General features: G+C 41.7%; 1 protein-coding gene across 1 annotated transcript in view; it reads left to right on the top strand.

The window, feature by feature from the left end:
* Window positions 1-26,092, top strand: part of SFI1 (SFI1 centrin binding protein) — a 34,485-nt gene that overhangs the window by 3,800 nt on the left and 4,593 nt on the right. The window contains exons 2-29 of the mRNA XM_061370678.1: window positions 857-1,057; window positions 2,067-2,138; window positions 4,359-4,466; window positions 4,707-4,801; window positions 6,391-6,508; window positions 6,789-6,888; window positions 8,257-8,413; window positions 8,916-9,077; window positions 9,502-9,572; window positions 10,521-10,613; window positions 10,953-11,050; window positions 13,489-13,570; window positions 14,456-14,634; window positions 14,864-14,939; window positions 15,693-15,788; window positions 16,205-16,281; window positions 16,902-17,004; window positions 17,491-17,587; window positions 18,242-18,402; window positions 18,820-18,894; window positions 19,180-19,254; window positions 19,634-19,810; window positions 20,542-20,783; window positions 21,680-21,775; window positions 22,910-23,159; window positions 23,849-23,996; window positions 25,081-25,204; window positions 25,842-25,944. Coding sequence (XP_061226662.1) covers window positions 857-1,057; window positions 2,067-2,138; window positions 4,359-4,466; window positions 4,707-4,801; window positions 6,391-6,508; window positions 6,789-6,888; window positions 8,257-8,413; window positions 8,916-9,077; window positions 9,502-9,572; window positions 10,521-10,613; window positions 10,953-11,050; window positions 13,489-13,570; window positions 14,456-14,634; window positions 14,864-14,939; window positions 15,693-15,788; window positions 16,205-16,281; window positions 16,902-17,004; window positions 17,491-17,587; window positions 18,242-18,402; window positions 18,820-18,894; window positions 19,180-19,254; window positions 19,634-19,810; window positions 20,542-20,783; window positions 21,680-21,775; window positions 22,910-23,159; window positions 23,849-23,996; window positions 25,081-25,204; window positions 25,842-25,944 — 3,436 coding nt within the window. The remainder of the gene's footprint in view (window positions 1-856; window positions 1,058-2,066; window positions 2,139-4,358; window positions 4,467-4,706; window positions 4,802-6,390; window positions 6,509-6,788; window positions 6,889-8,256; window positions 8,414-8,915; window positions 9,078-9,501; window positions 9,573-10,520; window positions 10,614-10,952; window positions 11,051-13,488; window positions 13,571-14,455; window positions 14,635-14,863; window positions 14,940-15,692; window positions 15,789-16,204; window positions 16,282-16,901; window positions 17,005-17,490; window positions 17,588-18,241; window positions 18,403-18,819; window positions 18,895-19,179; window positions 19,255-19,633; window positions 19,811-20,541; window positions 20,784-21,679; window positions 21,776-22,909; window positions 23,160-23,848; window positions 23,997-25,080; window positions 25,205-25,841; window positions 25,945-26,092) is intronic.

Below are 26,092 nucleotides of genomic sequence, written 5' to 3' on the forward strand. Positions count from 1 at the left end.
TCAGTTCAAGTGATTATTAGATTTCAGACTATCCTCTTCTCTTGCCTTGTTAAGCAGCTCAAGAATGTGTTTGTGGTTCTAATGTGCAAATTTTCAGGGTGGTGGCAGTATTTGTTTTGGGAAAGAAGCTTCAATACAACTGGTTCAGCGGGTTTTATCTTTTTTTTTTAATCATCCTTGTTTTCAGGAAATTGCTGAGACAGAATACTCAGAATTCATAAAAACATACTTGTTTTTCAGATTAGAGCTATGTGTGAAAGTAAACTGATGGGAAAATATACCAAATTTTGCTCTTTGATGATAAATAGGTAAAAAACTTAGAAGGGATTTTTAGTTTTGTTAAAGCAACACATTTAGTTAAAATATGAGCAAAGCTCATGAGAGGGCTCCTTGGAAAATAACTGTCTTTGTAAATGCATTTCCTGTTAAAATGAGTAATTATCACTCCAGTTCCCTAGTCCTCAAGAGAATTTGTCAGCAATAGACAGAGTATGTTGATATGTTTGAGGAAAAAAAGGCAGAAAAACATATTCAAATGTTCTCTGTAAAGGCACACTGTATGAACACACATGGGAGGGAAAGCACAAATGTATGTTAGTGCTTTTTCGTTTCAACTTTAGAGGAGAAAGGAATTGTCTGTGACATGGTTGCACTGAAATATGTCTTCCTGCTTGTCTTGGGGAAACAACCTTAAAATTCTAGATAGTGAAAAATGCCTGATAAAGAGATAAAAAATGTTTCATAGCCATCAACTTCTAGATGTGATTGTATAGCTGCATTAGAGATTAACTTGTTGAAATCATGCCACTTGTTTGCAGTTAATGTAGTTACACACAAAATATTTCTTTTTTTCAAGTTCAAAATCTCTGAAGATGCAGAAGATGCATATGAAGATGTATGAAATCCAGCAACTACCTGGGCATGAGGTGCACACAGCTGAGCAATCCATTGCTCCCCAGTCTGCCAGACATCAATTTCACGACAGAGGTCATGAGAGTTTGGATCGAGTTTGGTATACCTGGCATCAAAGAAGAAGGGTAAAAGAATGCCAAATCAGGTGATAAACACAAAACGTAGTCTTCACTGAATGGAGCAGGGGGATCAGACCTGAAGAACTCTGGTTTTAGTAGTTTAAGTGCAGGCTAAGGCAAAGGTTTTTGTTCACAGGCATGAGAAACAGTTCTGAAGATATTTTGTGGTAATTTGAGGACATGCATTGGCACAGTCAAATTATATAAATTTTTTACTTTCTAATGTAGAAAGACTAATGATTTGATCTTGCCCACCTCTTGTGTTTCTTTTGTTTGTAGAAGGAATCTTGACAAAAGTGGGATGGCAATTGTTTAGCAATTAAAAGCCTAATATGTGTTGAACAACTGGAGCTGATCCAGCAACTCAGACCTGCTGAAAGAGGCAGGGCCTATTTATGACTGTGTGCTTTAATTAATTACCTTGATGTCTTTGGTGCTTATTGGGGCCCTCTGTGTGCCAGTTAACTCTTAAATCCCTTTGTGAAAATAAAAAGGGAATGGGGGGGGGGAGGAAGGTGACAGCCTCACAGCCACAAATTAGTGAGTTGAACTGGTACAAGGAGAAGCTGACTGAGAGGTAGGACTGCTGTGGGTGAGGTAGGAAGAAGAGCTGCTGGTTTCAGGCAGGAGTAATCATTAGACTGGCTGCTGTGGAAACAAGTCTGACTCAGCTGGTTGACTTCAGGGAGACAGTGATGTTACTGCTTCTAAATCACAGAAAGGCCCCCCAGTTAATCAGCAGCCTCCTCAATAGTATCAGTGGGTGTAAGTGGACTGCTTGGAATATGTTTCAGCAAGCTGGGTTTTCTAAGGAAGTATGTCCCAGTACGGCTTGTAATGATGCAGTTTTGCTTGGTGAATAGTCCTGTTAAAGGTACTAATTTCATGGGGTAAATATTTCGTATAGGCATTGATCTTTGAAAACCAGATCCTTGGTATTATTACTGAAACTAGCATAAAATTTCTTATTTCACTGCTGCCTTGGAATTAATAGAGGAAGAGTACAAAGGCAATTAACCTTTCCTTACATTCCAGGTATCTGGCAAACAAATTCTTCTGTATATGGGCAAAAAAGACATTTGGACAAGTTCTCCCTTCCAAAGCCAGGTAGATAAAATTACAAAAGTTCAGTGGGGGCTTTTCTTCCCTTTTTTTTTATTTTATTTTTTTTATGGCTTAGTGCTGTACCACTGGGCTGAGAGTACTTGCTGCACAGAAAATACCTGGATGGATGTCTTAGAAATTGCTGAATGCTCTTCTTCCTCCTGATTTTTTGATTGTTTTTGGTAATCATGGTTTAACTTCACAAACTAAACTCATGGAATTGTGGTTATCTTGTTGTAGTTTAACCTTATGTGCATATAAATACTGGGGTAGGGTTGTGATACCTGCTTTGAAATGAATAATTTTTCAAAGTTACAACTAGAGATTTTGCAGTTCAGTTCATTTTAGTGTTTGCACTATGTTCTTAATGTGTATCCATTTATGCTTTGTAACTGTCTGAAATACCTGTGGCAGAGAATTTGTTCCTGGTTTTAGCCTCCTGTCAGCTACTGAAACCCAACACTTGGATACTCCTTTCTTGTTTTGCTTTAATTTGCATGTTCATTCTTGTTTGACCACACCCTTGGGAATTGCAGCAGTTCCCAGTGGGAAGACCTGTATTTGTTACAGTCAGAATAAGACCAGGCCCTTAGTTATCCTATTTCATTGTACTGTATCTGACTGTATGTAGTTGGAATACACTGTACATGTATGTCTGCCTTAGCTGGTAAATGGAAGTTGTTCTGTGAACCTCTCTACTCTGCTATCCCATATACTGCATTTGCACTGCTTTGGCTGTGTCTAAATTCAGGACAATGATTACTTCTTTTATTTATTTTTCAGGCAGATGAGTAAAAGTACATTTTATGAAGTTCAGCAAGGAACATAAGAAGTAATGAATTGCGTTTTTAGACTTCAGAGCCCTCAGTTATCTATAATTGCAATGTTCTGTTAGTGCACCACGTCCAAATAATTATAACATAAAGCTCATTTCTTTTTTCTTTTTTTCCTTTTCTGCTTGAGTGCTTGGAATGACTTAGCAACTTGGCTTGGGGTAGGTAGCTCTGAACTGCAGCTTGTGAGAGGATTCAGATGTGTTTTACTGAGGGATCTCTGGGTATTCCAGGCCTAATCCTGTTACTGCAGACATGACCAATTTCATTAAGCTGGTGGAGTAGTTGTGATCAAAGGTTGTGAGTCTGCGTGCTTTTTGTTTGTTAGCTTGTATGTTTTCACGGGTCCTTCTGTTTTCCTCCTGTCTATCACAAAACAGAAGAATGTTTTTGAAAGTATTTGTATTCCTGTTGATGAGACTTTCCAGTTTCAGAAGAACTTTTCCAGTTCTTAGGCTGATGCCTAGGTCATCTTGATCACATGGAAAAATGCTTGATAAAATATTTCAAAATGAAAAAAACCCACAAATGGCTTGAAGTAGTAGATTATGACCATTATTTTTAGTTAGGTGATCAAAATCCTAATTCCTTCATGCAGACCCTCCTATATTTTAATTTTCAGTTGTTCACAAATCCGTTTAAAAGTAGCATCACTTCTTACATGGTCAGCTGTGTGCTAATGAAATCTGGGTATAAAAGCAGAGACTGTTCTACTAAGGTGCATGAATTTGGAGGTTATATGTGACTTGTGAATCCATTTTGTGCATGGCTTAGCAGCCATTGGAAAGAGAAGGTACATGAGCAGATGAACAGCTTTGATTTTAGTGTGGGTGGTGTGCAACTAGCTGAGGGAGTTCTTAAGCCTATTTAAGTGTTCTTAAAGAAGATTTTAAATTTAGGATGACCTAAGATCAGCTGTTTCTAAGAACAGAAGGGAACAATCCAAGTGTTACAAAAGCTGAAGTAGCTTTTGTATTTATTTCTATACAAAAAATATTTTGTGTTTAACAAAGAAAATCAGCAAGGAAAATACATGTACCATTACCAACTGTGCTGGTGGTCTGAGTAAAACACAAATGAGGATAAGAGATGCAAGTTATTCATAGGTTTGAAGTCAACTGGCACTGGTATTTGATGAGTCGGCAACATCTGTCTTTCCTTCCTTGACTTTATGTGAAGTATTTACAGTCAGTAAGCTGATTGTTTCTTGTCATACTTCACAAAGTCTTGGAATGAAGTGTCACAGTAGGATAGTGGTATTTAAGTGCAATTAGATAGGCTAATCAGACAAGGCTGGAATAAAGGTAACATAATCTTCATTAAAACTGATTTGTGGTCAACCTGGAAGCCTGTATGAACTTTCATATGTCCAAATCTTTCAACTGTTTAGATGCTTTTATGACCAGAAGATTCTTCAAAAAACTTTTGGAGAGTGGAAGGAGTGGTGGACTGTTTGCAGAGAAGGAAAGCTCAGCCTCAGAGCAGACAACCATTACAGGTTTGTGAAATGACTTCCTGTTCTTATGTGTATATGAGACGTTTTCTTTAGGTTCTGAAGGAGTTACTAACACCAGTGAGCAAATGGCATCAGCAGTACTTCTAGGCCAGAAGCAGTGTCTTCACTGATTATCTTCATATTTCCAATTCAACCTATCTTTAGAGTATAACAGAACTTGAAAGAATCCTACTCTGGGCCTTTGGTAGCTATTTCACTGAATGGCACTTTTTCATTTCTCAGGCATTTTCTGTGCAATTTGATGTTCAAGGCCTGGAGAGCCCATGTAAGGCAGCAACAAGAGAAGAGGAACAAATACTGTGTTGTACAGTCTCATGGTAAGTGAAGTGCTTTATTGGGTGGCCTATTGAGATGGGAATTTACATGGGAAATGTTTAAAGAGAATCTCTGTCCCTTGTACATGTTTTCACATCACCTCCCCCAACGCTCCCCCACCCCATGGAAATGTAATGCTTTTAGGTACAGATGGTTGTCTGTCTTAAAGCTGGCAGGGGGGTTCTGTTTGATGTAGTACACTGCAGCTAGCTAGTATTTAGGGATGCCAGTGAATAAGCTTAAGGGCCTCTCCATCTGCTCTGGATTGCATTGTTTATTTTGGGGGGTGTTTTGGTTGTTTTGTTTGATTGTTTTTCATTATCACAATATGTGTTCACATAGCTATTTTTTGATAGAATGTGTTACTGGAATTCTGTCAACTGCAACTGTAGAAATTAGGTAATAATTCCCTGGGGTATTAACTGCACATATCTTATCTGTATTCACTGTTCCTTCTAGCTTGTGTCTTGCAATTGAAAAGAGGCCCAAACGAATGCACCCTATCTTACTGTGTAGAGCTTTTGTTTTGCAGTGGGTTTGTCCTGCTTATGAAATTGCATATATTGATTGCAACTTCCTTTGGCTTCAGGGGTATGTTCCCCTGAAGGTGAGGATGCCCCTGTGTTAAAGGTGATCCTGTGGTTTTGTTCTGTGCTGATTTGCAAAATAAGTTAACTGGTCTCTTTGCATGTGAATGTAGGCCATAGACTGGGCCTTTGGAAACAAACTGAGAGGCTATCTGGATTTCCTCTCTTACTGAGGGCAGAGTGCTTACTGAAGCAGCTGTGTGTTACTTACATAGAAAAGTGACTAAGGTAGTTTAATACTTGATTCACCAGATCACAAGGAAATCTGAAACCGTAAATGTGGTGGGGTTTGATTATTTTTTTTGGGGGGGGGGGAGGGTGGGGTTTGTTTTTTGTGGTTTTGTGGTTTTTTGTTTTTTTGTTTGTTTGGGGTTTGTGTGAAATGGCATAAAATCAGTGATGTTTTTTCTAACAGCTTGGCTTCTATAGTGTCAGTTCTGGGAAGCCAGACTGTTGTGCAGAGAAAGTGCAATGCACTGCATAAAGTGGTAAACTGGAATTTGTGGCACCACTTCTGGTTTTAGCTGCATGATCAGCTTGCTAAATAAACTTAGCTTGTTTCTGGTTGATTTCTCTGCTTGTGATAGAGAATAACTCTTGAAAAGCTACTGATGAACCTGATGAACTTCTTTTTTAAATGAAACAAAGAAAATCCTGTGATTCTTACTCAGTAAGGTTGTTACGCTGAATGTTGTTCTACAGTTATATACCCTGTAAGCACTGAAGACAAAGCAGTGGCATTGTCTGATAATTCACGCTGCTCTGACCAAGTGGCATGATGCTGTCAGCGTTTCAAAGGTTCTTGTCCGTGTGACACCCTCAGCCAGGATGGTTTTTCGCGGCTGGTAGTGCTGTTTCGGGGTTTCCCACGAGGTGTCACTGCGGGTTGAGGGGGATGGAGCTCGGGGGCAAGTTAAAGAACAGTTCAGATGTTTTAAGTGGTTAAAAAGTGCTGCATTCATGCACGAACTTAAGATGCAGTATTTTTTTTGTTTTGTGCACAGCAAAGAAGCAAAACTTGCTCAGGACCTGGCAGTGCTGGCTGGTTTATGTTGATGTCCGAAGGACAAAACGTGGGATGCAGTCTGTGGCATGGGCATTCAGGGAAAGAAGCTGTTTGCGGTGAGAATGGAATGGAAGCAAGCAGAAATGCACTGACCATAATGCCATGGGTTTCACCTGTGTCCTGTTATCTCTTCCTCCAGTGACTTTGTTCCATGTTAGATTTTAAATTGGTTTTTCCTCCTTTTGGGGGTCTGTGTGTCTGAATTCTTCTGGTACACCCAGAGACTGTGAATTTTAAAGATTGTTATTAATGTGTTTTCCGGTGAGGGGAAGGTGGTTTCTTGCACTGAGCTATGGAACCTGCATTTGAACATGTCTGTAACATACTTTTTGGCAGCATATCATGGGCGGTGTGGAGAAGACGCTACCAGAGTGGCACAGGACATAAAATGAATGTTTTGGCTCTGCAGCATTGGGCCCAGAGCCTGCAATTTCGAGTAAGTCCCAGGAGCTTCACCTACTACCAGATCTAATTTTTAAGTTGCATGCACACATACATATGACTAGTGTTGCAGGTTGTTAAAGTATAGGCCTTATACTCATTTGCTTTGTGAATTGCAGTACTTATGATGGAAGAGCATATTAAGCCATGAGGAAATGGAATGAAGCTGTGTCAGGGGAAGTTCAAATTGGACATTAGGAAAAGGTTCTTCACTGAGAGGGTGGTCAGTCGCTGCAACAGGCTCCCCAGGGAAGTGGTCATGGCACCAAACCTGTCAGAGTTCAAGGAGTGTCTGGATGATGTTCTTGGTCATATGATTTGGTTTTAAGAAGTCCTGGGAGGAGCAGGGAGTTGAACTCGATGATCCTTACAGATCCCTTCCAACTTGAGATATTCTGTGAAGAAGGTCAGACCAATTTTTTTTAAGAGAAATCTAGGCAAAGCAAACTGGATCCATGTCTTGTATTTGCTAGGAAGCAGACTGTCCAAAGGAATTGTTACTGTCTTACACAGTGCTTGATGATAGTGGAACTATCAAGAGTTCTCCCCATCACAGAAACTAGCTACAGGTCAATAGGAGGTTAACCAGGTGTGTGTGTTTGCAGCTCTGGCATTTTGTGCAGGGCATGAAGAGTATTTGCATCCAGCTGAACTCCAATCCACTATCCATTAAGAGGCAAGATAGTACTAGTCAGCTGTTTGTCAGCACCCTGCCTCTTTGTAAGACAACATTTCTTACATCCTAATGAATTTCTGTGAGCATATTTAATTCCATTTTGGGGTAAGAAAATATAATCCAGCATTTCATATTCTTAAAAGGTTGTCAGCTCCTTCAGTAAGTAGTTCCTCCTAGCTGGTGAAAACAGTATTAAAGAAAACAGGTTTTCTTTCTTTTGATGGAACTGGCCCTTTGCCCATGTCATTAAATGCAGGTGTTAAATGATATTTAATTTGGCCTGTGCTGTAAGATGGCAATGCTGCCTAATTTTCTTCTGCTAAGGAGATAAACTCATGGCTTGGGAAATCTTATCTCAAGATGTGATTCTCTTTCATATGAAAATACTCTGAAAGCCTATTATTTTGGCATTTTAATGTAAAAAATGTGAAAGTATTAATTAAAAAGTTTAATATCAATTCTTTGTCTTTGACCTTGTCTGTGCTACACTCCTTTGATATTTGTTTCTTATTCAGTTGGTTGGTTAGGTGTTTTCCTCGCATTGTGGGGAGATACCTCATTGCTCATGGATTTCACCTTGAATTTACTATTGCCTGTGTGTTCTTCCTTTTGTCTTCTTTATTCTACTTCCCTAATCTTGTTTGGGTTTTTTTTCCTATTGCCCTCCCTCCTCAATTGTACTGTCAGGCTTGGCTGCAGTGGCGAGAGCTGTATTTGTACAACCAGAATAACAAGCAGAAGGAGACTAGGGCAGTAACTCACAATCGGCACTGGGAGTTGAAGAGGTGCATGGAAGCATGGCTGGGATATGTAAACCTTCACAAAACAAAGAAACTTCAGACTGGTGAGTGAAAATGATGAGTTAGGACTGAGCAGGGCTCAGCCCCTTTGCTTAAGGCACAGTGATGGCTTTTTCTATTCTAGGAGATGCTGCAGTGTTTCTGCTTACTCAACAGATGGTGAGATGCAACTTGGACTATATGCTGCTAAGGCTAGCTAAGGTTATATACTGAACTGTTGAGGAGATAACTTGCTTTCCATGTGATTTAAAATGCTTTAGGTTTCCTTGATGAAAACGTGCACATTGTCATTGTACTGCAAGTGATTGAGTGTCTTAAGTTTCCCTTCTTCAGTGAGTGCACTATGTTACTGCTTTGAAACTGCCTTTGTGATCAATAGGAAGAATATAGTCCATAGCTGAGTCTTACTGTGAATTCTTACCACCATATATCAGTGCTAGAGCTTCTGTCACTTCAGAACCAGTGGATTAAATGTCATGGCCTTACCTGGTAGAAATGAGCCAAGGATGGAACAAGTAATGAGCAATTTCTATGTTTGTTTTCTAGAGCTGGCCCAAGAGCATCACCAAAGCAGGATAATTCGGTGGTGTTTCTCTAGCTGGCGGCTGTCGTGGGAGTGCAGGAGAAGAATGCATGCTCACCAAAAGGACATGGAAAAGCTAGCATCAAGGATTGCCTTACGGAGAGTCTTTGCACACTGGAAGCATTGTATCCAATCTGTATTTAATCGCTAGGAGGGACAGGTTAAAAACATTTCCGCAGGGAAAAGATCTGATTAATAAGCAGGAATGTTGTGCAGTAGCATGGGTGACAACAAACATGTTACCATTAGTAAGATGTATGTACAGCCATACTAACAATTAGTATAACTGTTGCAATTACATTATGTTAACCTGCTGACAGCTAGGAGCCAGCAGAAAGATAATGTAGGGATGGAGAAGAATTGATTACTTAACAGTGAATTGGAAACATACTGTGAACATAACAATAATCAAAACTTGTGCAGGTAAGTGCTGGAAATTAAAGTACTGAAGCAAATTTAGATAGAGATCTAGTGCCCCTCTGTGGGAGAAGATTGTGTATGTATCAGGGCGGAGGTTTCTGTGTAGAGGATCCTTTAACGCAGTGACAGATGTTGTACTGTGTGTGGAAGAGACGCGGCAGTGTGAGCTGGCTGAAAAACACTACAGGCATCATCTGTTGGTAAGAGCACTGTTATGCATCAGGTGGAAGAGACTGTGAAGGGAAGTTGGATACTTCTGGCTGGCACTGTGCCTTTAATACTAGTAGTGAGTGGGGTGTGGGTGTTAAGTGGGCAATGCCCCATTTTCTGCCAGGGTGAGTTTGGCTCTACCATCAGGTTTCTAAATTCCAGCTGTTCTGAAATCTGCCAGTTGAATCCAAATGGGCAAACTGTGCTGCTCTCCAGAACAATTATTTTTCCAATTGGGAAGCTGGTGTTGTAGCAGATTAATCTTGATGCTATTGGCCATTTCACCGTGATAGTGCATTTCCCCCCTTGATTTTCCCTGTTTTTTTTTCTTCTCGCCACTACCTCAAATGTTTCTGTCTGATTCAGGCATGAGCAGGCCTCCAGCTTTTTTGGAACTGAACTGTGTTCAAGTGTGGATCAGTACTGGTCATCAAAGCAATGGCAGTCAATAAACCTTTTTAAATCATAGATTGAAAACGTTGACTATAAGAGAACTTTAAGGCAGGATGCTCTCAGAATGCTCTTTACCATGTTCATCTCTGAATCAAGGCATTGTGGGATTGTAGATCAAGAGACCTTGTGCAGAAGAGACCTGAAAGGGGAGTGGATCTTTTCTGTTCCTGATAAGGAGCAAGTTAGGAGTCTTGAAGTGAAGGAGGAGGTAGATTGAGAAAGGACTTGGGTAGTGGTGTTGATAGCTTAATGAGGAGGTAGATGTCTCGTAATAAAACCCTGGGAATGTGGAAGGGCATTTTAGTTTAGCTGAAGAAGTGATGATTTGTGAGGGGAAATTGATGCGTGACTTTGATGAGAAGCTCATAAATCTTAGTTGTTGCAAGGAGTAGCATCAACCATGGGTTGTAAGGATCAGCCAGTTCTAAGCTATGGAGTGCTGATTTGGATTGCATGAAAGTTGTGGACATTTCTTCTTATTACAGACGCTGGGGTTTAAGGGTCTCTGGCAGAACGTTGTCAACAGTCATCTTCAGCAGATGAGGAAAAATCTGTCACACCGTCAGCACCAGGTTACAGTGAGTCTGACCTTTCTCTGTGTTAGTTTTTCTTCAGCTGTCCTGTTGGCTTCCACTTTTATCTACAAAATGCTGGTTTTTGCTAAATCAGTGGCTTTGTTGCTAAATACTAATAGCCACAAAAAACCTCCTATGTAAGTCAATTGTCAGTCTTAGTTTAGTCCCCTCTTTTCCTATGTTTAGGGTGACTTTTACCAGAAAAAAATCATAGCGGATTATAAAACAAGGTTGGCATGTGACACAGTGTAGGTTTCAGTAAGACATTTAATTATGTCTGTCTTTGGGTTCTCTTCCTGCCTTGATATCTGTGTTTTTTTCATGTGTATTGTTCTGTTTCAGGTGCTGCAGAAGTTCTGGAACCGCTGGAAGTCCCGTTTGGAAGAGAAAGAAGAACAGCAGCAGCAGGCCTTAACAACAGTAGCTTATGCCCGTTATAGGTACACAGAGAAATACTGATAGAAAGTTGTACAAATGTGGGATCTGTGGGCCTTTGATTCTCTTTTAAAACCTGGTAGTACCTTTGGGGCATGACCATTCTCCTGCCAATTGCTCTTATATTTTCTATGAGTAGTGGAGAATTTATATCCCCTGTTTCTCTGTGAAATGTGAGGAGTTTGATTTAAGCCTAGCTCTGAGGCTTGTTTAGATTCACTCAAAATGAGGCCAGGTCCACAACTGCAGTCATGCCAAATCTATTAGAACTGCTGGAGTTACTCTAATTTAATTTTATAATATGAAATTGAGTGAAATTACTGGGAATCTTTCTTCTTTAGAGGTGCTTGGTGTTTCTGTTTTCTGTTAAAGTAAATGGATGCTGTGGGTTCTCATCACTCTTAAAATTCAGACACTAGCCTTTGTCTCAGAGTAACGATACATCTTACTAACTACTTTTACTGGCATATCTGGAGCCATGGACATGCACAGGAATTACAACAGTGTGTTCTTGTTCATTGTGGAAATCAGACCAGGTGGAGAATATTGATTGGAAGAGGAAGAAAAAAAAAGGGTATTTGCCTTTTCTGAGATTCCTTGATAGTCTTGCTTGGGCTTGTATTCTTACTCACAGATTCAGTGCTGACTCTGATTTATTGTGCTATTATATGCTTTTACAATGAGACCCCTCCCTGGACAATGGGACACTTTTCCCTGCATAAGTTGAGAGACAAATAAGTATTCTTTAACATTGAATCTTCTTCCTAGTATACTTGGGACCTCGTGCTTTTCATTGACAGAGAATGGTCACACCCTATGTTTCAGATTCATACCTTTGTGTCATGAGAAGCCTGGCTTCACAGTTGAAAAGCAAGCTGCAAAAAGTCTGTTTTGGCTTGGATATGGGCTTGCTCTTTGGGAGATTCACAGATAGCTTTGGAGTGCAGCTGAGTAACGAGGGCAGCTGCATTTCTGCAAGCAATTAAGAGTTTTTCACAACTGTTTTGAGAGTGCAGCTGTGCTGTTAGCTCTTACCCTCTGGAGACAAGGAGAGAGAAAATGCTCAGACACTCAGGACCTCAAGCTTAGTGAAGATGAGTTGCAGCATGCAACTGCTGCAGTGTAACTCATGCCTCTGTCACCAGGGAAGGGATGAACTCGTTGATTTTGGAGCCGTAGCTTGATTTCATGGGTCAGGAACATTTTTGTGTGCAATCCTTTCTCCTTAGAAAGAGTACAAATGAAGTCCTATTTCCTGCACAAACAAGAAGTATGTTCCTTGTTCAGAGGTCTGAGGCTGCTTTTCAACCAGATCTAAGTAAAACATCCGTGGCAGCTTGCCAGAACTCAGCTTCCCTGTTGGTGTCTGATGCACGTATGTGCTGTTTCACAAGTCAGTGCCCCATTTATGTTGTCTGGTGGTAAGACCTGGGAGGTACCCCAGAAGAGCCATCAACTGGGATTTGTGACTGTCTACAGATCAGAGATACTCTTACTGGCAACTGCTAGTACCCTCCAGGAAGACTTAAGTTGTTTACCACCTCATGAACTTGTAATGAGCTGTAACAGCTACCTACCAAAAATTACCTGGTAAGAATCCAAGTATCTTTTAGTCCTCTTTAGACTGGAGAAGAGCTGAGACTTGCTGACAGTCTAATTAGTACACCCACATGACTGAGGTCTGGAAATAATTGGTGTGCTCTTTCTACTAGGCTGTAGCTCAGACTTCTGGACCAGGAGGCTTCTATTATGTGATTCTTCCATGAAAGAGATATATAGTGCTCAATCATAAATATATATTAATTGCATTTTTGGAGTGCTATTTGGTAATGGTTCTCCCTGGAGAGGACATGGACTAGCAAGTATTATCTTCATCTAGAGAGAAAGAAGCTTTGATAATTAGGGCAACTAACCTGACTGTGTTCATAAAAGGCTTTGGTAGGACCTCTTCAGTGTTAAGATGAGTCCACACTGCTCTTTGTTGTTTGTTATTATAATTCCTTTCAAGTCCTATTACAATATTTGTTTTGGTTTTAAATGGAGAAAGTTGAGTAGGATTTTCAAACTGCTTGCAGGGGAGGAGGGATTGGACTGTATTTACAGTGGAGAAGAAATAAAACGTGGTTAGATCATTTTTTTCTTTGTGCTTATAAATAAAATTATTTGCTCAGAAGTCAGAACAATCTTTTGAATGATCTGAATGAAAGCAGAGAGTTCTGATAACTTCAGAAAATTCACTGATCTGATGTATTCTGTGTAAGATTTCAGGGGGCAAATTGTCTGGTTTTTAACTCAGAGAATAATGAGGACGTCCAGCTGCCTGATTTCCAAAGGTGGCTTGCATTGTTTGAAAAATCAACTGCTTACGTTGCAGGTGGATTAAAGTGGTCTCTTTTCTGAAGGAATTCTCTCCTGTGCTGACATTCTCCCTTTTTGCTTGCAGGAGGGTGTTGATGAGACAGGTATTTGACACATGGCTGCTGAATGCCTGCAAGCAGCAAGAATACCGAATGGCAGAGAAGAGGGTAAATCCACTCTTTTAGCTGGCCTTGTTTAGGAAATAGAGGCATGGTTTCTTAGTCACTATCTGTGAACATGAGTTGGCATGAGATAGACTTGGGTATTTTAAGTTCCCTTTTCCCTTTTGGGGGATCAAGTCAGGGGGAACAGATTACAACCAGTACTTACTAAACACCTTTTTTGAGTTAAGCTATTTATTAGTAATTTAATAATAGTTTTGAGATGTTGTTACTAGAGGGTAACTATCCACACAGTTCATTCACTTATTCCCTCACCCAGTAAATGTCAATTTCATAATTACCTGGTTAAAACAATAATAGTAATAAAGAGCCAATCCCAACCTATTTGAAAAGTTCAGGGTGGTGCTGACAAATTGGTTGGTTCTAGGTAGCTGTCCATAAAATCACTCAAGGGGTCCTTCATTTCCAAAGAGGTATATATAATTCTATAGTCTTTATCTGTAGCAGCCACTGCAACCTTTGATGTGGTCTGAGTTCCACAACTGCTAGTTGATGGCAGTGTGCGTCTGTGTGGTCTTATGCAGATATGGCTGACTGTTGGTGTTCTGAGATTATCAGTCCCTGCAGATTCAACAGGAGTGTTTTCTGGAGCTTATCGGTTCTTAGGAGTCTTTCATATACTACTGATGAGCGTGTAGTTTTCCTCTCTTTGGCTCGCTGTTTTCTGGTGGCAGTTTTTCCATCTACATGCATGTAGGTCCCTCTATAATATATTCACATAAACTCACAGCTAAGGGGCTTGGGTGACGTGTAACATAAGAGGAAAACAAACACTGGGCAGTTCTGTGCATGTGATCTTTAAGAAATTGCCTTCTGTTGTTTATAAGTGGCCTGTGACATGAATTTATTGCCACTTTCTTCCTATCATAGGCTGCACTTCATTTTGAAAGGCAGCTATTGCGTTGTTTCTGGTGCTTCTGGCGTAGAAGAACAGCTGCCTGTTTGGAGGAGCAAGAGAACTTGGTTCATGCACAAGGTCACTACAGCAACCTGCTGCTGCTGAAGGCTTTCTGTCTGTGGAAGCAAAATACTCAGGAGAGAAAAACAGAGTAAGAAGTTTATTTAAAAGGGAGAATGATTTGGATTGGTCCTGTGGTGGCCTACTTTTGGCAGCTGGTAATTCACAGTGATCTTAACTTCTTATGTGTGCTTCGGAATCTACTAGCTTGTCTTTCAGTGAAAGACTTACTGAAAATAGCAAGTGTGGGGTCAAGTGCATGCTAGAGGGGTACAGTAACATGAGTTGCATCTTAGGAGAAATAATTATTTTTCTTATAGGAGGCTCAAGGAGATGCAAGCCTTAAGATTTCACCATTCAAAGTGTCTGCAGCAGACTTGGAACAAGTGGAAGGAGGTGAGGGAGTTAACAGATGGGGAAGAGCTTGAATCCTATTTGTTTTGTACAGATTGCTTCTAGCCATATGGCTAGAAATTAAATTGTTTATTTTAAATTATTAATTTATTTTAAATAATTTTAGTCATTCCTAAGCTCTCCTCCTTTTCCAGGTGGGTAAAACCAATTCAGTGTGGGCAGAACAGGAATTGCTTATGGAGGAGAGGGAGTTCTTTGACTTCTCTAATATAGTGATAATGGGACTGTTGTTTAGGAGATTTACCCAGGAATGTAACCGGAGTTAACATGGTGAAATTATCCCTACTCAGTACTGTGCATGTCCTTCTCAAAGTTAGAAGTTCACAGCAAGGCTATGGTGTGGTCTGTAGTTGTGTACAAGTCACAGCAGGCCGTATCAGATGGCTCTTCACTTTTATGCTGGGCCTTTTGCTTACCATGATGTGATAGACCAAATATGCCTCGCAGCATGTCGTAATGATTAGAGTTGACACTAGGATGTTGGTCCAGAGCTGTTAACTTGAGTGAACTGTATCAGTCTTCAAGAGGTTTTCCAAAAAAGGCAGGGTTAAAGAACCCTCAACCAGGCCTTCTGGAGAAATAGCAGAATGCAGCACTAGTTTGAGTGAAAAACTGTTACAGCAAGATTAAAGGATAGATGTTTCCCCAGTGATTGGAAAAAGAGCTCTTTGCTCTGCCACTGCTTGTTTTCTCTCTATCCCATGTACATGCCTTTCTCCTCTTTCCCCCTCATAGTACGTGGAACATCAGCGTGAGAAATGGAGGAAGCTGGTGCAAGCAGACATGCACTATCAGCACACATTACTGGGCAAGACCTTGGCAGCCTGGAAGGTAGGAGGGAACACCTTTTCCTCTGAGGGATTTGTGTGTGTGTGCTCAAGTGCTTTGGTGAGAACAGAAGAGCTGCCATGCTGTTTCACTCTAAGCACTTGCTTAGAGTGAGTGGAATGAAGGCTCTTGTAGATAGAGTATATAAGCTCTAGCATTGCTTTTTGGAGCAAAAGACCCAATGTAATCATGTGGCTTGGTGAAGGCTCTGTCATAGCTGGCATTAACTAGTGGGTAATGACTCTTTATCTCAGAAAAGCAGCATTTTGATTTCAGTGTCTGCAACCTCATTTTCCCCCCCGCCCCCTGTACTCTACTGCTGGTACGACCCCAAAGCTGCTACTGAGAGTTTTCAGATGTCTCCTCTCCTCAGGTGTTGCAGTTCAGGGAGGTTTTACCTCTTGCTGCTTTTCTTGCAGACTTACCAACATAACGTACAGTGTATTCTATCCCAAGTAGCTGACAAGGAGAACCGGCACACCAGACTGCTGCTCCGGTAAGCCTGTGTCCTTGTGCAGCAGGAGAGAAGTGGCTGCAGTGCACTCAAATTACTCCTTTTCTTTCACTGCCACCTTTGCCAGTTTTTGTGTGGTCGGTGCTGGGAATTGACTGTGCTGTGCATTGCTGTTCCTGTGCAGATCACCTAGCTAGAAGAAGTCAACCTCTTCCTGAATTGCGCTCTGTTTTGCTTTAACTTTTCTTATTTAAGCCCCATAAGAGACAGCAAACTGTATCAGTCCCTGCAGTGAGCACATGGATTCTATGTGGATATGATATTAAACCAGCCTGGAAGACGTAGAGGCTGTCTTGCTTTAAGAGTAAGGAGAGTGGTTAAAGATGATACCACTTTGTATTGGTTTTAATGCTATACAACCACAGTCACTTGCACAGCCTGATTGATTTGGTGTAAGATGCTGAATTCAAGGGGTGTTCCAGTTTTGTACTGCCTTCACCGTAGATTCGAAGGGACAGAGTTTATAGAGACAAAACTGAGTTTATAGAGAAAGCTGGCTTTGGCTCCCCTGTGAGTTGGAGGGTGCCAAATGAACAAGTGGGAATCATTCTTAATGGGTCTTGTTTGTTTATTTTTTAATTTTTATATATTTATATACCCAGGCAGGTTCTATATACGTGGAGAGAAAATGCTCTTGCTCTTGTATGTGAAGCTAAGGCTGCTATTCAGGCAGAGGAGCACTACAGGAGAGCAATCCTGTCAAAGGTAGGGTCTCTGTAGCAGATACAATGTCTTAAGTACAGGTAGATGCTTGTTCATGCATGGGTCCCATAATGCAGGACCAAAAACTTAATCTAAGAGCCACTACTAAGAAAGGTCTAAAAAGTGGAACTCCCACGTTATTTCTACAGGCATCTCTGAAACTTGTCTCTGAGTGAACTCATGATTTTTCCTCTTCCTTTCTCCCCATTTCCTAGCACGAAGGGGAGGATCAGTAGTATGATACAGCATAGCAGTATTACCTGGGATGGGGGGGAAGGCAGGTGGATGGAAAAGTAGAATGAATGAAAACTGCAGGGGGACCCTTTGCTGTCTTTACTTCATAGGAAATTCGCACTGTCTTGCTGAGCCTTATGTGAAAAATGAAATGGGAATAGTTACGTTGCCAGCAGTGTGGAGTACATTGCTTCTCCCTCCAAAGAACACTGCAGTCAGTCTGTATCCTGTCTCTTGTTTGCATTGCACCTTTAGGTGTTGGCACAGTGGAGGTATGCTGCCCTGCTCCAAGTGTGTAGCCGTCAGCAGAAGATGATGGCTGTGATGCAGGCCAGAAAACATTTGGATATAGGTGAGCTGATGGAGATATTAAACTCTCAAAAGACTTAGTTATGTATGTATGATTCTTAGACATGGCTCAGTAGAGCAGTCTTTTGTGTCATCTGTACGGATGTCTATTAAGCCTACAAAAGATGTACCCATAGAATGGGGAGGGACTTGGGACTTCAGTGATCAGTTGAAGGCTGCTTGTGCTACTTTGCTTCTCTGTTGGTTCCTTGTGTTTCCTCAAGGGAATTTTCCATTACTAATTTTGAGAAGCTCAGATGTCTCTGTTTTAAGGGCAGTGCAAGTAATTTTAATCAGTTGCTGCTTCAATTTTTCTCTAGTAATTAATACAGAAAGGCCCTCAAACTTTCCAAGGATTTTCATGGTATCATCTACCTTCTTTCTTGACATGAGGACTCTGAAGCAGCAAGGGCAAATGATTTCCTAAGGATTATAAAGAATGTCAATGGCAGCAGGAAGACTTGCAAGTCATGGCTCACTGACCGTTACCTGAAGTGTTTCACAATCCTTCTTCCTAGTGCTGAGTACTGTCAGTGTTAAGTATTGCTAAAGCAATACTTAATGATACTTAAAGCAATACTTAAATACTTGCAGTCTTAGTCTGGAAAAGTAGCTGATAACTTGATACTCTCTGAGTTAATTTATCTTCTCCTAACAGTGCGTTTACAGTCCATGTTTCTTCACTGGAAGGACTTAACTAGGGAGTCTCTGATGCTGAGGGCTCAGCAGCACAGGGCAGCACAGCACCACCAGCAGCACCTACTGCAGAAGTACCTGGTGAAATGGAAGAAGTATCATCAGCAGTGCCTTGGGAAAACGGTGAGAAGGATCAACAACCTCCCCAAGCCAGTGACCCAGGGTGGGAAGTTACAGGTGTGGAGGAGCAGGCTGTGCCTGCTGGTGAAGAGAATGGTAGTGTCTGAGCATAACAGCCTTGTGCATTGATGAGGAAGGAACATGCTAGTGTCTTGCCCAAAGAAGCTTTGGTAGAACTAACCAAGTGATGAGAAGCTGAGCTTGCCCTGAGTGACACCATTTACTGATAATGAAATCCTTGCTGGGCTCCCAGATATACAGATACTTTTACACCAGAGGGCACTTAGATATTGAGGGTTGTCTCAGCAGAACAAAGGGAGGGTGATAAAGGCTCTTTGATACCTGTTCTATTCTAGTAGGTTTTGGCTCAGATAAGTGGGGTTTGTCTGCAAGTGACTCACTGTTTTGCTTGCCTTACAGCTACTACAGAGACTGGGAGATCAGCTAATGACTCGTAGACTTTGCTCTACTTCCTTCTCTTGCTGGAAGACACGGGTAAGGAATTGACCCCTGGGTAGCTAGCACTTTTCTGATCTTTATCCTTTCCTCTCCTTCATACTCCACTCACACATGAGAATATGAGGACCATAAAAATGTATTTAATCGTTTTCTGGATTTTTGGTTCCTCTAGCAGAAGAGACACCTTTCTGTATACTGGGTGAACTAAGTTAGGTTATTGTGCTATAGCTCCACCAGCACATCCTGTTTGGTTGCTGCTCTGGCTAGCATTTCTGGTGTGGGATATGTGAACTCTTTGTTGTGCATTTTTTTCCCCAACAGCTGTTGGAGCAACGATGGGAAAAGCAGAAGATGGTGCAAGCATTGTGGCACTGGTCCCTTTCATTGCAGAGAAAGGTAGGGGTTTGTGTGGGTCAGGGACAGACAAATGAATTTGCAGATGTGCAGATCATACACAGATCTGACTGCAGTTAGCAGTGTGCATGCTCTGAATGTCTGTTTCCTTTCATCTTTGGGGTGCTATGTGTTATTTTAGGATGCTGGAAAACTGACCCTAAATCCTCTTACCAGGTTAAAAATTGTGCACTTTTTTCCCCATGCAGCCTCAGCTGACTTAAATATCTTTCTCTTTGCCCTTGTGGTTAGGGTCCTGCTGTTGCTGTAGCTCTGCCTGTTACTATCCAGTGGAAGGGAAAGTGTTTCTGTCTGCAGGGGGGAGTCCCTGGCCCGGAGCCTGTGTTTGTAACACTCGAGCTGGTTGTTGGTCCTGTTGTAGGTATTTGCTGCTTGGTTCAGATTTACCAAAGGGCAACAGCAGAAGAAAGATTGCATAGAAAAAGCCACAGGAGTTTACCACGCTGCTCTTCTGAGAGAAGGTGTACCCCAGGTCTTGAGAAACACCACTGGCTTGAAACAGTTGCAAGGACAGCACCAAGCCCAGCATCAGCTTGAGGTGAAAGAGACGAATGTTCAGCTACATCCAGTGCTGGTCTGCTCTGATCTACTTTGTGTGTGTATTTGTGTGCACATGCGTATCTGGGAGCCCTACATCTTGGCTCTTGTATGGATCTGACATACACTTTTGCCTGTGGTCCTGTCCTTTCATACAGCAGAGACTAAAAACTTCAGACTTGTGTTGCTAATTTGGAACCTTTCTTAATAAAGCTATTTCAGAACTGGGCAATTCCTACCATAGATAATATTGCTGATGAAACCTTTGCATGTGGCTACTGTCTGGTCTCTAAAGTCTGTGCTATAATGAAGCATTAGAGGCTGTGTCTAATCCTGTCTTAGCTTTAGCAGCATTTACACTTTCAAATGTGGGCTTGTGTCACTTCTGACTTTGAGTATTAGCCCAGCCCTGTTGTGTGGAAAGGAAGATAGGGGTGCCTGTATTGATTGCTCTCTACTTGGTCCTGGGCAGTTTTCCAAGCTCTTTACCAGGTTTTCAAGACGCTGTTTGTTCTGTTTCCCAATGTGCAGCCTGCCTCATTGCAGAAGTACCCAGTTCATTTTTCTTACCCAAGTATTTCCACAGTGAACCTGCTAATTTAGCTTAGGGAGCTGGTATGGCTGTGAGGTCAGCAGAAATCTCAGTTCCTTTCTGTGATGTTCTTCCTTGGTACAGTGGTGTTGCTTCCTATTCTCAGCCATCAAATGCTCTGCTATTCTTTGTGTTGGCAGGCAGCCTACAACCTTCACCAGTCAGTGTATCGCTGTGCCATGCTGTGGAAACAGAAGGCTCTCTCCAAGAAATTAAATCAGCCTTGTTCTTCTCTTCTACCTCTGAAGAAGCAAGTGATGTTTAAAATGACTGATGTTAGTTCTGGGAGAAGAGGACATTCAGCAGAGGAAAAGGCATGGCCTTCAAAATACAAGCACCTACCATTTCACCTTGCTGATGGGGACCCAGTTCTCAGGAATCTGTGAGTGTAAAGTTCTAGTTCCTCCTGCATGTATGTAGTTGTACATCTACGTAGTTCTGCTGTCTGTGTCTCTCATTTTTTTATTTCCAAGTTCTCACACTGATGACTAGTCCCTGATACTCTCTCACCCTGCATCATGTATGTGGCTGGTCTTGCAGTTATACAAGATCTGTGCATAGTGAATACATCACCCCCCAAAGAACAAAGGGATTTGTGACTTTATACTTAAATATCAGTAACAGGTAGGATCAGCTCAGCTATGTACTTCTCACTGTTTTTCTCAGTATGCAACTCTGAATTCATGGAGCATTAGTCACTTGTCATAGAACACAGGGAAACTATCGGAAGATGACTGTGATGGGACTTCTACCATCATCGGAGTGGCCTAGAGCTGTCAGTGAAGCTCTTTTTCACTGAAGCCAAGTCCAGGGTCTGACATGATGTCTGAAATGATAAACATCAAGATTGTGGCTGTGCACAAATGGAACTTTCTTCTTGTCCCTTTCTTTCCCCTGGGGAAGCTATTCCTTAAAAATGTCTGATCATGGGGCAATTTTAAGGAAGAATCTTCCAGGAAGCTTCTCAGTCCAGGACAGGAGCCTTAAAGGGAAATAAGGTGATAGGTTCACATTTCTTTAAGTTAGTATATGCTGCCAAAAGAAGTAGTTTTGTCTTGTTTGATTCTGTCCCTTCCACCATTCCTTGTGTTGGCACAATCCTTCATACAGTAAACCAGATTTGGCATTAATACAGGCCAAAATGTAGTCTTTAAACATTATTATTGCATGCAAGGGGAATGTTGCAGAGCAGAGATGAGTGAATAGCACTGTTTCTTTAGCTGCAATGCCAGCTTATGCTAATTTAAAATACATCTTGGTTCTGTTTGTTCTTTTCAGAAATACCATTCAACGAGCAAGGTTACCACCACAGAGGCCTGACTTCCTTCTGGGCTCTCTAGAAGGCAAGGCACTGCTGGGATCTCCTTTCTCTAGGTAGAAAGTCTGTTTTTTAAAGTAATGAAAAATAGCATGGCTTAGAGTGGGATATGCTATGCTTATCCCTTCAAATCCTCTGACCTTGGTAATACAGAATGTTCAGTAATTACGGGACGGTGCATTGCTCTCTGCTACTGAAGGCCATCCTGACCTTAAAAACATCAGGTTTCTTTAAAAGAAGCAGATAAGAAAACCAAACATTAATGAAATAGCAACCAAGGCTTTTGTTTCATTAGTGAGAGATTTTGGGGGCAAGATAGGGCACATCACTTCCTTACAGAAGGAATGGGCTTAGGGAATAAGTAAAGTTGTGGGTTGTTTTTCTGTCAGTCTTGCCACATAAACTTGGGAGTTTGAGTTGTGTGGGATGCTTTTTGGCTCATAGATTGTGTTTGCTCCACACCAGGCTTGGGTCTGGATTTAACTAATCTACTGGGGAATCATTAGTGATTCTGGTAATGCAGAGCCAGAACTGAGTATTTCTGTCTTGGCTGAATCAACTTTGCTGCTCTAAAAGGAATTATTTTCTTGTAATTTTTATTTCCCCCCAAAGGTCTGTGCTGCTGCGGAGAATGTTCAACAAAGCAGCAGTTTCACTGCCTTGAGTGTTCTACATTTGTTTGAGTTATGGCAGCACTTCTTAGCCCTGAAACTGAGGAGCTGAAACTGCTTTTGCTATAGAAGCTGAAATTGCTTCTAAGCAGACGTTTAGACTGAACTTTCGTGTGAAACTGTGCTATAGTTAGCTTTAGAAAAGGGAAATCTCTATCAATTTGCTCTCAAAACCCATCTGAGATTGCTGATCCTGCTCCCTCTTGTCCCAAACCAGTATGAGGCAGGATTTTGTTAGTGGATTGAATTCACAGGTCTAAAGAAATTGTTTCAGCCTAGATTGTGGAGAATTTGGAGCAGGGCAGGAGGAGTAACGGAAGCCTTTGCTGCTCTGCTGCTTTTTTGGTTTGGTTTTGAAATCATTGTGGTGTTCTGGTTTTGTTTGTTTGGGCAGTTTTTGCTCTTTGGCAGTTTTGGGGTTTCTTCCCTTTTAAATTGGGGTTTCCCTTCATAGTAAAACAGCTGACTGGAAAGCTGTATGCAAGGGAATAACAAGATGACTTCATCCTCCTTTTACAGACCAGAGGCACCTTTTCAGCATACATCTGTGAACAAATGTCTTGGGCAGACTGGGAGCATAGTGCAAACACCTGAAGTGGAAGAAAGTACCCATAAATGTGTGTCTCAAATGGGCAATACCACTCGATCCTACCCATCTCTTGGACATGCTTTACCAATGTGGACAAATGATGTGCACTGTGCTGCTCAAAGGCCAGAGCTAAGGTCTCTTTTGTCTTTCATGGCTCAAATGAATGCTGGAGCAGAAATGGTGAGTGTGTTGCTGAAGGAAAAACTAGTGTGCTTACTGGGCTACTCTCAACATGCATGTTGCTTACTGCTGGGGTTTCCTGTGGAGCTGCTGGAGCAGCCAACTGGCTGTTGGGTATTCTTTTCTTGTTCTAGCTGTCATCCTAAAAAGCTGACCGAATTAACTGGCTCTGATTGTCCAAGAGCTCTACCACCAGTCTGAAGTAGTGTTTTACTAGCTGACCAATCCACATGTATTTCATGCCTTTTTTCCTTGGTCTTGTGTCCTTCCTAGCTGGATGCTTTTCCTGTCAATTGACTTGAGAGTGCTGCTCCTTCAAGGAGTTCAGAGCAGTTACAGTTTGCCAACCACATTACAGGGATTTAAGAGCAACCCAGTTTAGGAACAGTGGCTATGGCTGACAGTCCCAAAAGTTGAAATTCACTTCCCCTGCAAGTAGGTGCTTGCATTTCAACCTCCTGTTCCATGCCAAATGGGTGGTGTTGATGAAACATGCTAGAAAATGTGCTAGAAATTGAAATGCCTATTTCTTAAGCTCTTCTTCTGTGGTATTTTAGGAGAGGGGCTCAGTGACTACAGGGGGTGTTTGAGTGGGAGTAGGGTTGAGTTAGGTCAGGTTCATTCTACTTTTAGGGCTTACTCAAGAAAACCCTTTGAGGGAAAAACATGGTATCATTTTGACCTTGTAGAGAGGAGGTCAGCCTGTGAGTGGTCGCAAAGGAGCCCATTCCCAAGACTTTCAACAGGACTCTATGGAGAAGAAGTTACAACCAAACTTGGAGCCACATTTGCTGTCACCTGAAACCTTGGTGGGAAAACGGAGTCACCAGACTGCAGGTAGGTCCTCATATCTAAACTGTAGCAGCTGTGTGTCCTCCTCTAGTACATGCAAGAGCGTAAGTAAGCTCCACAAAACATCAGGGAGACGAGGCAGTCTTGTGTGCCTTCTTGAGGAGGTGAAGAATACCAGTCATTCCTTTTGGGGACAGTAATTAGAGTTTTGTGGATTCTGCTGAATCGGGCTAACACTGTTCTAGGGATTGAAGGAAGGGAACTGCAAGGGATTGGCTTCTTTTAGCAAGAATGTCCTTGAGTGCTGGGATGTTCATGTATGTGAGGCTGAATGCTTACCTCATTTCAGGAGGGAAGAATTCTCAAAAGTTCTCTCTGTACTTACAGTATGGTTGTAAAGGGGACATAAGGTGTCTAAGCACCTCCCAGTGTGGTGTTTAGGGCATGAAATGTGTGTTCCATGTGACTAGACTGACTTCGTGCAGCCTTCCAGTATCTGAAGGGGGCATATAGGGATGCTGGGGATGGACTCTTCATTAGGGACTGTAGTGGTAGGACAAGGGGCAATGGGTTCAAACTGAAACAGGGGAAGTTTAGATTGGATATAAGGAGGAAATTCTTTCCTGTTAGGGTGGTGAGGCACTGGAATGGGTTGCCCAGGGAGGTTGTGAATGCTCCATCCCTGGCAGTGTTCAAGGCTAGGCTGGACGAGGCCTTGGGTGATATGGTTTAGAGCGAGGTGTCCCTGCCCATGGCAGGGGGGTTGGAACTTGATGATCTTAAGGTCCTTTCCAACCCTAACTATTCTATGATTCTATAAAACACTAGATGCTGGCCAAACACTAAATGATGGCCAAACCAGCATTTGTAGTACTAAATCATTAACATTTATCTCTTTTTGTGTATGTTTAAACTGAGTCTTTGTAGCTCGTAATGCTGTCAGGGCTCCCTCCCTCTTACTGTACCTGATCTTTTGGGCAAATATGTACATGTCGCTGGGTGAAAAAACTGGGGGAAGGACTGCAGGAGGGTCCCTGTTTCCTGTCTACTAAGCTGACTTTCATTGACATGAAGAAACAGTGGAAGTCTGCTCCACTTCCATTGCTTGTGCCTTGTATCTTCCATTCAGCTGAAAGGGAAGAAAGGGAGCACAGTTCCAGAGAAGAAATGATGTTACAGAGGAAGCTGGAAGTTGAACTCCGACACATCCAACAGCAGATGCAGTACTACTTCAGCAGGAAGCAAGAACTCAAGTATGTTGCAAAGCCCCTTTATTTATCCAGCCTTGCTTCATGTTCTCAACTTGATATTACACTTTTTGTACGTATCTACTTTTAAACTACCCAGTCTGTTCACAGCAGAAGTGTGAATGAAACAGGAAGGTTCCAGAGGTTTTGATTTTTAAGAGTTCACTGCAGGTAGGAGAGAGTACATGTGCCACCTTTGTAGTCAGCAAGTGGCTTAATTATACCTTTGGCAGCTGTTAGAGAAAGCATGACAGAGTTATTGGGTGTAATCTGAAGGCGGTACAAATGAAGTTGGCAGAGTGAATTTTAGCTTTTAGCTCTTTTATCATGAAGACTTAGCTTTTCCAACTGTCCGTTAAAGGAAGTGTGGTTGGTGTTTGGCAACTACTAGAACACATTTACAAAAACGCTTGTAAGAAAATGGGGCTGTCAGGAAAGTAAAAGGTCAGGAACAAGCAGTAGGAAATGTAAACAATTTTCAGACAGGTTTCTCTGCATTCCAGCATCTCTTTTTTAAGACTTTTACCATTCACTGGTTCGAGACAAGAAATTGGGTGTTATTGCAAGTATCAATCACAAGTGTAAGTTGGTTTAGACTGCTGAGCTAATTGGCATAAGAGAATCCTTTAATCCATTTTATCAGGTCCTGTCAGCAGCAGGCAGAGATTCTACAGCAGTGGCTAGAAACCAGCACACAACCAGAGGACCAAGGTGGTGTACAAGATGTTCAGGAAGAATTGAATCAGGTCTGTAAACAGCAAATTCAACTTACTTAAGTGATAATCACTAAGCTATGCACTTAGCCTAAAGGCTGATGGCAGCTGTGAGCAATTTTGTAGTAACCTGTTACTAACATGCCAAGAGAATTAAGACTTGTCATGAGAAATGGACTGA

Source organism: Neopsephotus bourkii, unplaced genomic scaffold (genome assembly GCF_033783945.1).
Source record: "Neopsephotus bourkii isolate Nb327-2 ecotype Australia unplaced genomic scaffold, CSIRO-AGI_Nbou_v1 NB_1542, whole genome shotgun sequence".
NCBI lineage: Eukaryota > Metazoa > Chordata > Aves > Psittaciformes > Psittacidae > Neopsephotus > Neopsephotus bourkii.